The sequence below is a fragment of the Eurosta solidaginis genome, chromosome 2 (genome assembly GCF_040869045.1).
Source record: "Eurosta solidaginis isolate ZX-2024a chromosome 2, ASM4086904v1, whole genome shotgun sequence".
Classification (NCBI taxonomy): domain Eukaryota; kingdom Metazoa; phylum Arthropoda; class Insecta; order Diptera; family Tephritidae; genus Eurosta; species Eurosta solidaginis.
Genome location: NC_090320.1, coordinates 112,332,353 through 112,348,433, shown reverse-complemented (window position 1 = coordinate 112,348,433; position 16,081 = coordinate 112,332,353). Strand labels below are relative to the sequence as shown.

Here is a 16,081-nt window from a genome sequence, read left to right as displayed (position 1 = left end):
ATTTGTATTATTATGCATATATGTATATTTGTACTAACATGCATGCATGTAGATTTGTATTAATATGCATGCATGTAGATTTGTATGGAAAGTCAGCAGATCGATATTCATGTGAAATGGGAATATTTGGTTAATTCATATTATTGGTTGTATGTAAATAATAAGCAGAATTTATTAGCTGTGAACGGACAAGTGTTTCATATTCGGCATTCCATTGATGTAAGCTAACCGCTGTGTTAGTTCAATAATTTATGTTGTATAATATTGTAATATGATTGTTACTAAGAAGTATTTAGCATAGAAGTTCATGATGCGTAATGCCGTAAATGTATTGCATAGGTGGGCATGACGCATAATGCTACAATAGCGACGACGAAATTATTTTTGGTAAGTGGTTGAAATCCAGAATATACACAATCACATGTACTAAATATTTTTCATGAACAGGATTAGTTGATTTATGTGAAAAAGCTGTTGCGCTGCCGATAAAAAAACGAAAACGCATGTGGGTGAAAGACTGGCGATCTGAGAAGTGACAGAAAAGTTCCTTCGCCTTTTTAACTAAGGAACTCCTCCTTTCAGATCCTGAAGGATTCAAAAACTATTTAAGGTTGGACAAAAGCCAATTTAACTATTTACTGAAAGTATTTCTGCGGCGGAGAAGTTGGCCATAATTCTGCGATTTCATGCCACTGGTAAATCTCGTGCATCAGTAATTGTGTTACATTATTTGTATATCAAATATCTTAAATGTTTATTATAGGTGAATCGTTTGTGAGCTTAAATTACCAATCGCGTCTGTCAACATCCTCGATTAGTAAGTTCATACCCGAAGTGTGCGAAATAATATTTAAAAAATTGAAAGATGTACATCTACGAGTACGTAAATGGGCTGGTAGCGATTTATTCGTATAAACTTATAAATGCATCATAACTGAGTCGATACATATCCAAGTCGCTTAAGTCCACAGTCAGCAAACAAATAACTTAAATTTTTTTAAATTACTTTATACATATACATATTAAATCTGCCTAAGTCCTTCAAAATATAGTTATCGCAAATTTAAGATATTTGTTTTATCTCTATGAACTTAAGCGACTTTGATATGTATCGACTAAACTATACAAACCTCACAAAGGTTAAAGAAGTTTACGAGCTTAAAACAGTTTAAAGTTTATATGAATTGCTATGGTATTTTCTGTAAATAGAATTTATAATTTTTGTTTATTTAAAGATGCCGAGGAATGCTTCGGAATGGGAATCTATATCAAAAGAATTCGCAATGAGATGGCAATTTCCTAATTGTTTGGTTGCTTTAGACGGCAAGCACGTTAGCTTTCGGTCGGCGCGGAAGGACGGTGCATTTTACCATAATTATAAAGGAACTTATAGTATTATTCTCTTGGCCTTAGTTGATGCCAATTATTATTTTTCTCATTAAAAAAATAAACAAGTTGTGTTGATAAAAGTTGAAATTCTATCATACTCTTATATATTACTCCTTTAAGATTAACTGAAGAAAATGTCGTTTATATATTTGTTTCCAGTTGCAGTTTTCCTTTTATTCCAAATAACATTTATCGGAATGTAAGTAGCTATTATAGAGCAAATAAGCCAGACACCAAATGCATTCTTACTTAGAACTTCTAATGAAGAAAAATATACGATCGAATTTATTGAATTGTTCTTGTTCTCTTAAATTGGATATAATATTGGTAGTAGTGCAGTTTACGGTACCCACCCTAAAGTTGGGCCACCATTTTCGAATGAGGTATCAAAAGACGCGTTATAATCTCGAGAAAAATAATCCGAAGGTGGAAAAGAAAAATTGTATATCTGTCCGGAGATATTTGCAGTTGAAGTTGGCTATTTTAATGTGGTTGTTGTTGTCTGTACCCACAAAAAAAATTGTGCATCACCGTGGCGGTAGCCACGGTTATACCACACACCCGCACTTGGCATGGCGTAGCCCAGAGTTATTTTTTATAAGCGCGGCCGTAGGCCGCCAACGCAGAAAGGTATTCTGCGCAAAAATACTATGGATCCCACCCCCGGTTTCGGAGGGACCCGCGGGTCTTTTTGGTTTTTCGTTAATATCTTTTGAAAAAGTTAACTTCCGTTTTCGGATTCTTGATCTAGACGTGAATACGCGTCTCTTGATACCTCACTCGAAAATTTAATATTTTGTGAAAATCACAAATTCATTAGTCACGTAAAAACTAATTCAATTACCAATTAGGTCTCCCACTTTAGGTGTTGGCTTATCATTGCATGCCTAGACAAAACCATCCAGTGTTTTATATATTTACTTATTTAGTTTATCCAGCGTCCACAGCATGATAACATCCCACCCCCGCTCACTGATTTCGTGGCCTCACACAATCCCCCTTGTGAAGTAATCTTCATGCAATTTAACATGCAGCCGATCCATATGATTATGGCTAGATGTACTTCAATGTAATTAAACCATCCATCAAGCATTGCTCGAATAATGAATTACATGCTATTGTTATTCAAAATATTCTGAGTGATGATAACCGGCCTTTCTTATTTTTGCAGATTTTGAGTAAAGGATTGAGTTATTATTCATTATTTAAAAAAAAAATTAAATAACAATAAAATCTCAATTTTTATTAAGCCATTTAAGAATGAAAGAATAAATCCTGGAGATGCTCTGAAAATATACTCATATATCGTATGTAGTTCTGAAGCTTCTAAGGGTAATATTGAGATGATTTTGGTGAGTATTTCGGGGTCCTCCCGGGGGTAATTTGGGGATAATTTCGCGAACCTCTCGGGGTTCTTCTGGGACCCCCCTGGATTATTTTGGAGGTCACATTGGGGCTAATTCGGGGAATCAATCGGGATCCTCCCGACGTCCTTTTGGGGTCATTTCGGGGACCCCCTTGGGGTCCTCCCAAAGACATTTCAGGGAAATTTCTCGGTATTTTGGAGAACACTCCTGATATACTCCCGGGGACATTTGTGGGTAATATCGCATTGATTTGGGACTATCTATACAATTTTTAGTTGTGGGCGTGACGTTCCCAGTTCATTGAAGAATCTTTTCATCAGATTTCGGTTGCTATATCTTAAGAACCGTTAAAGGTACAATGATGAAATTTTGTACGCGTCATTAATTCACAAAGAAGATTCGGTTAATGGCCAGCGGGTCTAGGGGCTTAGATTGTCGTAGGGGATTGAATGTCATAAGAGCCGACTGAAATACCAAACCGGTTCAAGGGTTTCTAGCGTAATTTAAAGCTTATCAAACCCAATTGTCAACGTCACCTACCCGTGGCGAATCCTGTTTTTTTAACAGCCGCGGCTATGGCGACACCAAGTTCCTCGTAGATCTAGGGGTGGGAGGGCAGGATGGCCTAGAAGGTTTCATGTGGTCATACTATATCGTTCCCGATATGGTCAGGTAGTACCTTAATGGTGCTTGATAACGGCATGTACCGGATCTGCATCCGGCAAGGGACCATCAACAAGGGACCAACAACAACCGCACCCGCTTTGTGCATAATAATATAAGAATACGAGTTTCGGGAACACAAATCAGGATAAAACCTTAGAAAAACAATCTTGTTATAATGAGTCCAAATACCTGTTCGCAAATTTCGAAAAAGTAGTGTGCTAACGCCTGCCTAACCGGAAGCGTTAACATTTTATATTGGCAAATACTTACATACTTACTTAATTGGCGCTTAAGCGTTTAAACGGTTGCGGGCGCCCAACAAGCCGCGCCAGTCGCTCCTTCTCTCTGCCAACCGGCGCCAATTGGTCACACCTAGGAAGTTTAAATTGTTTTCCACCTGGTCCTTCCAACGGAGTGGCGGCCGCCCTCTACCTCTGCTTCCATAGGAGTGTTCCGATAGAAAGACTTTCTTGGCCGGAGTGTCATCTTTCATTCGCATAACATGGCCTATCCAGCGCAGCCGCTGCGTTTTAATTCGCAGGACTATGTTGATGTCTGCGTATAGGTCGTACAGTCATCGTTAAATCTTCGATACTAACCATCGCCAAAGTTTGAGATCCATAAATCTTTCGGAGAATTTTTGTCCCGAACGCTCCCAGAGCAGCTTCATCTGCTGTGTTCATGGTCCATGCTTCTGCCCCATATAGCAGGACGGGTGCGATAAGTGACTTGTACGATACGATTTTGTTTTGCCGAGAGAGGACTTTACTTTTCAATTGCCTACCTAGTCCGAAGTATCATTTAGTGGTAAGGGTGATTCTTCGCTGGATTTCAGAGCTGATGTTGTTGCTAGTGTTGATGCTGGTTCCCAAATGAACGAAGGGTTTACTATTTCGAAATTATGGCTGCCAACAGTAGCGTGGTTGTCAAAGCGCATACTCTTTGCTACATGACAGCAGGTACTTCGTTTTGTCCTCATTCACCATCAAACCCATCCATCCCACCCCATGTTTAGGCCACTCATATCAATGTCATCAGCACATGCCAATAATAGCACGCTTTTATAGAACATTGTTTCAGTTCGGTTAAGTTCTGTAGCTAGTATTATTTTCTCCAGAATTAAATTAAAGAAATCGCACGATATGGGGTCACCCTGTCTGAAACCTCGGTTAGTTTCGAACGGCTCGGAGAGGTCCTTCCCCATTCTGAATGAGCTGATGGTGTTGCTTGACGTCATTTTGCATAGCCGTATAAGTTTTGCGGGAACACCAAATTCAGATATAGAGGCATATAGGTATCTCCTTTTCGTGTTGTCGAAGGCAGCTTTAAAATCGACGAATAGGTGGTGTGTGTCGATTCTTTTTTCGCGGCATTTTCCAAGATTTGACGCATTGTAAAAATCTGGTCGATGGTAGATTTACCAGGTCTGAAGCCGCACTGATAAGGTCCAATCAGCCGGTTCACGGTGGGCTTCAATCTTTCGCACAATACACTTGAAAGGACCTTATATGCGATATTAAGAAGGCTGATTTCGCGATAGTTGGTGCAGTTTGCAGTATCTCCCTTCTTTTGGACTGAGCAAAGAACACTCAGATTCCAATCGTCGGGCATGTACTCGCCGCCCATATTTTACGAAGAAGCTGATGAATGCGTCCTTCTCGCCGCCGTATTTGAATAGCTCCGCAGGCAATCCATCAGCGGCCGCGGCGTTGTTGTTTTTCAATCTGGTTATTGCTATTCTGACTTCGTCATAACCGAGTGGGGGACATTTATTCCATCATTATCGATTGCGGGATCGGGTTCGTCATCTCTGTGCGGTAAATCGCTCTCTCCATTTAGGAGAGCATAATCTGAGATTGCAAACTCGCATTAGGTGGCTAATTCCCTCGGGCAGCATGTGACCACTCGGGCAGCATGTGACAGGGGGTATGTATACATTTATAATATCGAGTTTTGCATCGCCTGACGGGACTGTTATACCTTGACATTGTAAGATTTTGTCCCTGGGGTCGATGTTCGGGTCAAACAGTGTATATTGCACAGAGTTATGTAGGATGAATGCTAGGCCACCTCCATTCCCTCTAGGCTGGTCTTTCCTATGTAAATTATACCCAGCGTAGGTCTGAAGCACAGAGCCTGCGTTGAGTTTAGTTTCCTGGATTGCGGCTGTCCATATATTAAGTTATCTCGCTGATCTTTCTCGTTAAGCCGTTGCAGTTAAACTGCATTATTTTAAATTGCCAAGGGATATTCGTGATCACTCTTGGAGTGAGAGACGGGTGTGTACGCTTAGATGTTGTTAGGCCCATGCGTTGTTGCAGCCCTGGGGTTTGTAATCCCAGGTTAACTTGCTTTGTTGTTATTGCCGGTTGTGCTGCCTGAGAGCATGGTGCAATGAACACACTCGAAGGGTTGTTTCGGTTGCAAGTTCCAGAGCATCGTGCATGGCATCGACCAAGTCAAGACTGCATTAAACCGAATCCTTGCGCGAATAAACTCTGAGCTGACAAACCGTGCACATTGTGTGAGGAACTAGCAGATGATGGTCTAGCCTCACTGTGTGCTATTGTCGGAAGAGGAGGGGGTTGAGGATGGGTGTGGGGATGTGGACTGCAACTCGGCATTGCTCCTCGACATACTGCGGAGATCGTAGTGATGAGTTGCTGCCGAGTAGGTAGTTGGTGGCGCTGTAGAGTGCGAGCTGCAGTAAATGGAGTGAAATGATGAAATATATCAAGCAACGCTAATGCCACGTTTCTCAATATTTTGCCGTCCGATTACTTGATTCGTTTTCTTTGTGAGGGTCAGCACCCGTGCACAAATTTTTAGCTTTTGAAAAGCAGTTTTGAGACGCGAAAAACATCGCGAACCTCTCGCGGCTATGTGCCCCGCTGTGGAAAAATTCTGACTATACACTAAGTTTCGGTTACTAATATGCAACCAATTCTGAAAATATCAGCCTGTAGAAAACTCTTTTATTTTTTGCATGGTGGCTCCCCGACTATGAAACTTGATAGCGTAACTAAACTAAAGACCATAAATATATTGAGATTACCTGGAGTTTAATATTCAATTTCTTTTATTTACATACGTACTTTCCAAAAATAAATATTTAAATTAATTTTCTTCGCCCCACATGCTCAACAGAAAGTTATTTTTAACTCAAAGTTAATTTACAAAAATTATATTATTCAACCCCTCATGTAAAGTTAACTCGGGTAATAGTCTAGTTGAGGGGTCGACTGCTAATACGCTACCAAAATATCTAGAGAGGTGTCAAACGACGCGCCTTGACATCAGTATTAATAATCCGAAGGCGGAAAATAAAAATATTAACTCGTTCAAAAGATATTAACGAAAAACCGAAAAAATACCTGAGTTGGCGGCCTTCGGCCGCGCTTATAAAAAATAACCCTGGGCTATGCCGTGCCAAGTCCGGGTGTGCGGTATAACCGTGGCTACCGCCACGGTTATGCACAATTTTTTGTGTGGGTACTAACACAACAACAAACACATGAAAATCGCCAACTTCAACTGCAAATATCTCCGGACATAGATACAATTTTTCTTTTCCGCCATCGGATTATTGTTCTCGAGATTAATACGCGTCTTTTGACACATCTCTCGATATTTTTGGTAACGTATTAGCAGTCGACCCCTCAACTAGACTATTGCCTTAACTCGGAGTTACAAATTTAACTTGCAGTCGAGCAAGTGGACCATCGAAGGTCGTTCTATTGCGGACCATATTTACAAAAAATAGTAATTCATTTTTCAAATTTTGAGAAAAAGCAATAGCTTATTTTTTTTAAATATGGCGCAATATGACATAAGCTTATAAATAAAACTCAGTTCAGAATATAAGGTAACGTATATGAGTTAAACTAGATCACATTAACACAGTGGGTCATTTAAAAAAAACGAACAAAACAAATTTAAAATTCAGATCATTGTTAAACTTTTATAAATATATGGAAACTTAAATCACTAACGCGAAACCACCACCGTACTATAGGGTATTTTGATAAAACTTGCGTTTTAACGTTTAACGTTAAGACAAGTTTTTCCAAAATACCACATAATGCGCCTCTACTAAAAACGTATTATTATTTTATATTTGTACTTTTAGTTCCATGCTTGAATTAGTCTCGGATAATTCGTTTATCTTTACAAACTCTCAAACTCTTCATCACTGAAAATTCCTACCATAGATTCCTCCAAAATATTTCGGTAAGGGATTGGAGATGGTGATGGTGGCAACGAAGTTGCATTCATAGCAACTTCTTCGAAATAAACCGGATCCGTTGATGTTAAGGAATTTTTTTCATTATTGTCTCTTGCCAATATTTGTTGATGACATCTTGCACCTCCATCACTGCTTGCGGCTGATACTCCTCATCTACTTCTTCCATCTGCTCAGTCACTTATCGCCCTAACCACTCAAATTTGTTTTTCTTTTCTTTTCTGTCAGCTATATTTCCTTCACCTTTTTGATATCGGTTGCAATATCTGCACTCAGCTTCGTTTTTTTTGCACCCTTTTCAGAAATCCTGGGACTGGGGGCATCCGAGGCATGTTTGGTCTGAAATAAATATTATGACACAGACAAACATAGTAGTTGTTAGCGCGCAACAAACCAGTACACCCTTGAGTACCTAAAGTTACAAATTTATTCTACTTCAAAATGCAACCTTGTGTCTGTATGTCAAGTAAATCGCCTACACGAGTTCAACTGACGTTAAGGCATTGCATTGGATCCTTTGCTTTTTCTTTTTTTTTTTCGTTGGCGGCGTTGAACAAGGAGGACAAGCAGCACAAGTATTTTAGCGATCACGATCACGACCACGACCACGCTTATAATTAGATTTACAATCATATAATTGCAATATAAGTTAATCATTTCCTTTGCACAGAATTACACCTGAATTAAATGAATTTTACAAGGTAATACAGCTTAAAATACGTGTTATTTCTCCACCCGCCAACATTCTAAAATACTTGTGGAAAACGACAAACGAAAGCACGTTGTGGAAAATATATTGTTTCTACGCATCCGCCATTTGCTAACACGCCATGAATGACTTGCAAAATTCCGAAGTTTCCCTTGTTAGTGATGCACCTCCGCTTATTGATGCATGCAGCAGTAATCCGCAATCACATGTTACGGGGGGTAATTTATCAATTGGAACACCTGCTACCACAATACCAGGGAGTGTGCCCGGAATATATTCCACGAATAGTGCTTACCAAATGTCACCATACACACCGCTAAATGCCGGGCTCGGAGGCCTGGGTGTACCCATAAGTCAACAGCCATGTTATACTAGCACACATATGATGCATAACCAATATCTTTATAATGGTGTACCCTCATATATTGGTAAACCTCAGCTAAACTCAACGTTTGCTCACCCATCTGGATGCGTGTACGGTCAGAGCCGTCACGGACCGAATAGTATCATTTTCACATCCATTCAAAAGGGTAACCACCAGCATGCATCGCAATTGCCATTCGATACATCACAGGCTAACGTGGGCACTGCATATATAGGAACATATGGCGCTTCCGCACCATACCAACCCGTCTCACCAGTGCACGGCTGTTCCGGGCAACCACATGGAGGTTTAGCGCCCGTCAGCGACAGCACGTGGGGTGGTCTATACACGCAGCCTCGGTACAATCTGGACGTAAGCCTGACACCATCGCAAGCGGCAGCACGACACGTGCTTAGTAAAGATCTGCCACTCTTCTCTGGAAAAGCAGAGGAGTGGCCGCTCTTCATCACGAACTACGAGCAATCAACTGAACGCTGTGGGTTTACTGAACAGGAAAATCTAATTCGACTTCAAAAGTCATTACGCGGGGCGGCTCTAGAATCTGTGAGAGGGAAACTAATGATGCCCTCCACCGTTCACCTTGCCATTGCTACATTGCGCATGCTTTTCGGGCGACCCGATGTAATCCACGATACACTTCAGCGCAAGTTGAGACAAATGCCAACAGTAAAAACTGATCGGTTGCACACCCTAATCGATCTCGCTCTGGCCGTTCAAAATTATACGGCAACGATGCAGGCGTTGGGTCTTAGCGACTATCTTAATGATCCAATGTTGATAAATGAGTTGCTGGCCAAACTTCCAGAGGATATGAAACTAGATTGGGGTCGCCGTCGAATGACCGCGGCTCGCGTCGACATTATAGCATTTGATGATTGGCTTTTCGACCTAGCATCGTGCGCCAGCCAAGTGACACCACTTAGCTCTCCCACTTATACGACTGGGGAAGAAAAAGCGGGACGAAGGGGCAACAAAGAAAGAGTCCTCATTCACGACAGTAATTCCAAAGGGCATCCTAGAACAAAACCTCCCTGTCATCTGTGTGGCAACGACCATAATCTCTCCGAGTGTCAAAACTTCAAGGCAAAGAGCAGAAATGAACGTTGGCAGGTGGTGAAGGACAAAAAACTATGCATCCGTTGCTTCGAAACGCATTTGCTTCGGCGCTGTGCATCCAAGAAAGAGTGCGGAATTGACGGTTGTAGAATGGCCCACAACCCACTATTACATAGTCGATCATTTGGAGCTGACAACAGCAAGGTGAACAATAATGACGGGCCCACAGTCCTATTCCATCAGCGCAAATTCAAGAGAACAATCTTCCGCTACATTCCGGTGACTCTTTATGGACCGAAATCAACTTTAGAGACGTTTGCCCTCATCGACGAAGGGGCATCGTGCACACTGATGGATAATAGCTTGGCCGAGCACTTGGGGCTTGACGGTCCCGGCGAAGAACTTTGTTTGAGATGGACAGGCGATATCACTCAACAAGAGGCTAACTCGAAGTTTGTAGGCTGCGAAATATCTGGCAGAGGAGAAAACTCAACGCGATACCGTATGCGTAACGTGCGCACCATCACTAACCTAGAACTACCGCAACAATCTCTAAACGCCGAAGAGCTGGCAGAGCACCATCACTTGAGACCACTGCCTATTGTACCATACACTAATTGCAGAGCACGTTTGTTGATAGGTTTGGATAACACAAAGCTCTCCATTCCGATAGAGGTACACGAAGTCGAGGGTGATGATCTAGTAGCTGCGCGTTGCAAGTTAGGCTGGTCGGTATATGGCCATAAAAATTCCGATCATCCAGTAGAGGAAAGCTTGTTGCACGTATGCCCCTGTACGCGAGATAATCAAGTGGACAGCTTGATGAGAACATATTTTTCCATAGAATCGATAGGTACCAGTCCCACCGTCAAACCGCTCAGGTCAAAGGCAGACGAACGCGCATATACCATAATGCAGAATACAGTCAAATATAAACCATGCGAGAAGAAGTGGGAGACTGGCCTCTTATGGAGATACGACATAATTGATTTACCCGACTCCTTCCAAATGGCTTATCATCGACTTCAATGTCTTGAAAGAAAGATGGAAAAGTGCGCCGAGTTGAAAAAATTCGTCATTGAGAAAATGAATCACTACATCGACAAGGGGTACGCTCGAAAGCTTTCCGCCAACGAAGTCACTAAAGGAGGTAAGTCCTGGTTCATACCAATGTTCACCGTCATGAATGTTAACAAAAATAAGAGACGAATCGTATGGGATGCGGCGGCCAAGGTGCAAAACACAAGCCTGAACGACGTATTGCTTACAGGCCCTGACCTCTTACGATCGATGGTGGGTGTTTTAATGAGGTTTCGTGAACGACCGGTGGCTATATGCGGAGACATCCGTGAAATGTTCCACCAAATACATGTAAGGAAAGAGGACCAGGTGGCGCAACAGTTTCTTTGGAGGGATGGCGATACCAGCCGGCGGCCTGATGTATTGACTATGACTGTTATGACGTTTGGAGCGTCTTGCTCCCCATCTTTAGCCAACTATATAAAAGACAAAAATGCGCAACGTTTCGAGAAAGAGCTTCCTCAAGCAGTGGCAGCAATCGTTCAAAATACATTTGTAGACGATTGGCTGCATAGCGTAGACGACGAAGATGAGATGATTCGCTTAGCTAATGTTGTCCACCACATCCACGGTGAAGGCGGGTTCGAGATGCGGAGTTGGCTGTCAAATTCTGCGCGAGTTGTGCAGGCACTCATGGGAGGATCAGAGTCCATAAACAAGTGCTTTGACGAGCCAAGCTCGGAATTCCAAAAGGTTCTCGGCATGTGGTGGCTGCCGAACAGTGACGAGTTAACCTTCAAACATAATTTCAAGGCGGATGTTTTTGATGAATCAAGCATACCAACGAAGAGGCAAATGCTCCGAGTGGTGATGACGATATTCGATCCCTTGGGTCTGCTAGGCTTTTTTGTGATCGAGGCCAAGGCAGTTCTGCAAGATGTTTGGGGGTCAGGGGTGGCCTGGGACGAGGCCGTGCATAACAAAGAACGATCGGCGTGGAGGCAATGGGTGCGTAAGCTGATACACATTAACGACATCCAAATTCCACGCTGCCATCTCCTGGCGAGCCGTAGTGACGACAACCAGCTGCACGTTTTTGTAGACGCCGGTATATCAGCATACGCGGCTGCAGCATTCCTGCGTTCCAACGTAATCGGCGAAGTTCAGTGCAGCCTAGTAGCATCAAAAACCAGAGTCGCCCCATTGAAGCCGCTGTCTGTTCCGAGGCTTGAGCTGATGGCTGCAATTCTTGGGCTTCGGCTCGCTAAATTTATACAACAAGAGATCTCTATACATATTAGCCGTCGTATCTTCTGGTCCGATTCGAAGGACGTGTTATGCTGGATAAGGTCTGACACCAGAAATTTCCACCAATTTGTGGCCGTACGCGTCGGCGAAATCTTAGAAGAATCACAAGTCAACGAATGGCGGTGGGTGCCATCAAAGCATAACGTCGCGTACGACGCCACTAAGTGGAATCCCAAACTCGACGTTAACAGCGCTGACAGATGGTTTACGGGACCGGAGTTTCTGAGACTCCCGGACACTTCCTGGCACACATCCGAAATACAACAATCGCAATCCACCCTGGAAACGATACAGCACATAGCAGCTGACATCTCGGTTGAAGAGGGTGCATCACCAGATCCCAAAAGATTCAGCAAATGGGAGAAACTACGTTCAGCACAGATGTGCGTTCTCCGATTTCTTCGATTGACTGTAAGAGCTCCGATTAAAAACCCTATAACTCAGATGCTGCTGTACGATACGACTTGCACAAGTGCCGAGCTTCTGATATTTCGTATGTGCCAGCGCGAATGTTACAGCGAAGAACTCAATCAACTGAGAACCGGCGGGTACGGTCTGCTGCGCGGAAAGGGACGAATCGACGAAGCAAGGGGAGTGCCATCAGATCTAAAACAACCGATAATTCTCCCGCGGAATCACAGCGTTTCAAATCTCATCGCAGACTTCTACCACCGCAAATTCCATCACCATCACAACGAGATAGTGGTAAATGAGATGAGGCAGCGATTCTGCATTCCGGGATTACGTGCATTAGTGAGAGCGGTTGCAAAGGTCTGTCAACAATGTCGCAACCAACGGGCCACGCCAAATCCCCCAGAAATGGGCAGACTTCCGGTAGATCGTCTTGCAGCATTTACTCACCCCTTCGCATACACAGGGGTTGACTATTTTGGACCCTTTGACGTAATGGCAGGAAGAAGGCATGAGAAACGGTGGGGCGTTACATTTACGTGTATGACCATTCGAGCTGTTCACATTGAGCTTGCGCCATCACTCTCGACTGACTCATTTCTACTCATTCTGAAATTGTTTATTGCCAGAAGAGGCGTTCCCAGGCGAATTCTATCCGACAACGGGACCAATTTTAGAGGCGCCAGTCGAATACTGGCGGAAGAGATCGAGAAAATATCGTCTGACGCTATTATACAAAAATATCCTGAAATCGAATGGTCCTTTATACCACCAGCAGCGCCACATATGGGTGGGGCATGGGAGCGCATGGTTCGCTCGGTGAAATCAGTCTTGATGGACATATTACCAAAAGGTGGTTTGCGCGAAGAAGTGCTGAGAGCTGCCCTAGCTGACGTTGAGAGCATCATCAATATGCGACCACTAACATATATTCCGCTTGACTCACACGAAAGCGAGGCTCTGACGCCAAATCATTTCCTTCTCGGCAATTCCAGCGGCATAAGAGAAAAGGATGACATCGACGTAGGTCTTCCTACACAGCTGAACGAAAGCTTTCGCAATGCCGGCGACTTAGCGGACCGATTTTGGAGAAGATGGCTCCGTTAATACTTACCGGGTCTAACCAGACGCGCAAAATGGTTCGATACCCCCGAAATACCAATCACTACAGATGACATCGTCATAATCGTAGACGAGAACACAAAGCGGAACACATGGGTAAGAGGAAGGGTACTAGATGTCATACGCAGCGCTGACGGGCAAGTCAGGAGTGCAGTGGTCAAAACCTCCAGCAGCTTGGTCACCCGCCCAGTGGTGAAACTTGCGCGCCTCGATCTGAAATCGGTGAACCCCACGCCAGAGCATGAAGTTCACGGAAGGGGGAATGTTAGCGCGCAACAAACCAGTACACCCTTGAGTACCTAAAGTTACAAATTTATTCTACTTCAAAATGCAACCTTGTGTCTGTATGTCAAGTAAATCGCCTACACGAGTTCAACTGACGTTAAGGCATTGCATTGGATCCTTTGTTTTTTCTTTTTTTTTCGTTGGCGGCGTTGAACAAGGAGGCCAAGCAGCACAAGTATTTTAGCGATCACGATCACGACCACGACCATGCTTATAATTAGATTTACAATCATATAATTGCAATATAAGTTAATCATTTCCTTTGTACAGAATTACACCTGAATTAAATGAATTTTACAAGATAATACAGCTTAAAATACGTGTTATTTCTCCACCCGCCAACAGTAGTACTTGCCTATTCGATTCGCAATCGGAAATTTCAATGCAACCGAGCGCATTAAAGGAAGCGCTTCTTTGTAATAATACGATAATGATAAATTCATGCTTTTTGCATGGAGACGAACCGGTTTATTGCTACTTCGGATCGCTCCTAAGGCTTTACTGATGCGTTTCATTTCCGATTGGGTTCAGTTATACATAAACAAATTCACTTACATTTACATTATTAACACTTTTTCGCAACTGAACATGACTTTGTAAAAACTTCAGCTGATCAAAGCACCAAAGCCTCGGACGATAAATATCATCAAGGCCTGCTCCACTTTTTTGTGAATTTTCCACCGACCTGCATTCTTGCATATATTGCGTTCGTAAACCCTTCCATTTTTTTCTTCAGATCGTTAATTGTTATGCGCCCATAAATTTCTTGCATTTTTTGTAGAATTCCATGTAGAGCTAGTGCTTTTTTTTGGCGATCTAAATAGTCTGCAGATCTCACTGAATAAAGGCAATCATGCTCCTCGTACAAATATATAAACTTTTCAATATTTTCCCTTGTCCACGTAAAAGCCATTGCCTGAATAACACAATATACGATAAAATATTGAAATTTATGACAATTTGAACGTAAAAGTTACCAAAATTTTGCATATTTATTATTATTTATCAAAGCTGATTCGTTTTGCAGCCGAAATTTTAAAAACATATAAAAAGAAATGTCAAACGCAACGAAAATGCCAAAAGCAATTCAAGAAAACTTGAAAAGAGTTAACGGTACGCAATCAAGTGTACTCTTCCCCTCTCTCCTCACCCCCTTCGCCCATGTCGAGGCAGACTTGCAAGCAAGACTTGACTAATGTAAAAGTACGCTATGTGTGCGTGTCGGGTATTTGACGCTTGCCCCACGACTACCAAATGTAAAGCCATCAATCAAAATTTGCATTGAGAAACCGTAGCGGTCGGACGTGAATATGTTGTAATCGGATGATGAATTTTCTTTACTTGCAACTACAGCAGTTTTAATAAATATTAAAAAAATTAATATAAATTTTATTAAATAATAATAAAAGCTTAACATTCCATAAAGATGGTAAACATTGATAATTTTTAATAAATTTTAATATGAATTGCTGTTCTTCCGCGCACTTGTTCATTTTGAATGTCGATCCAAACTAAATACAACACTGCTGTTCCGTCAATCACACCCCGCGACCATAAGCAAGCGTCAAATGAAAAAATCAAAAATTTTAGGTTTTCAACTACGTGTAGCCGACAACAAATACGTGTGTCACGAACCCACCCGACTGCACTAACCCACACAAAATTCAGTCAATCTGGTTGTAAATCGCAGGAGACTCTAAGTGATGTCCGTCACTTGATTATATTCACAAAGTATCATCTCTCCGAAATGTCCCATTCCTTACATACCAATAAAGCACCATCATATTAAACACTAACATGAATTATCCTTTGGTTCGAAAAGATAGCAAATGTATGGATGATTACCATGGTGTTACAGTGGTTGACGAATATCGTTGGATGGAGGATCCAAACTCAGAAGAAACCCAGGCTTTTATTAGAGCTCAAAATGACATAAGTAAACCTTTTATTGAAGAAGGCGGGGTTAGGCTTTATATTGAGAGCAAGTTGACGAAAATATGGAATTATCCCAAATACAGCTGTCCATCCAGACATGGAGAGTGCTATTATTTCTACGCAAATTCCGGATTACAAAATCATAAGTATTAAAAGTAAACTACGAAATACTTCATATAATGATA

General features: G+C 42.2%; 1 protein-coding gene and 1 long non-coding RNA gene across 3 annotated transcripts in view; both read left to right on the top strand.

Annotated features, from left to right (window-relative positions):
• Positions 1–204: 204 nt before the first annotated feature.
• Positions 205–1,474, top strand: LOC137242314 (uncharacterized). The gene is made up of 4 exons (XR_010950182.1): positions 205–387; positions 448–695; positions 764–879; positions 1,236–1,474. It is a non-coding gene; the product is annotated as an uncharacterized lncRNA (long non-coding RNA).
• A 14,124-nt stretch (positions 1,475–15,598) lies between these two features.
• Positions 15,599–16,081, top strand: part of LOC137240152 (prolyl endopeptidase) — a 682,234-nt gene continuing 681,751 nt past the window's right edge. The window contains exon 1 of one of the 2 annotated variants that reach the window (XM_067766093.1): positions 15,599–16,042. In XM_067766093.1, the coding sequence (XP_067622194.1) occupies positions 15,759–16,042 (284 nt within the window). In that variant the 5' untranslated portion in view covers positions 15,599–15,758. The remainder of the gene's footprint in view (positions 16,043–16,081) is intronic. The other variant, XM_067766092.1, reaches the window with a different exon arrangement.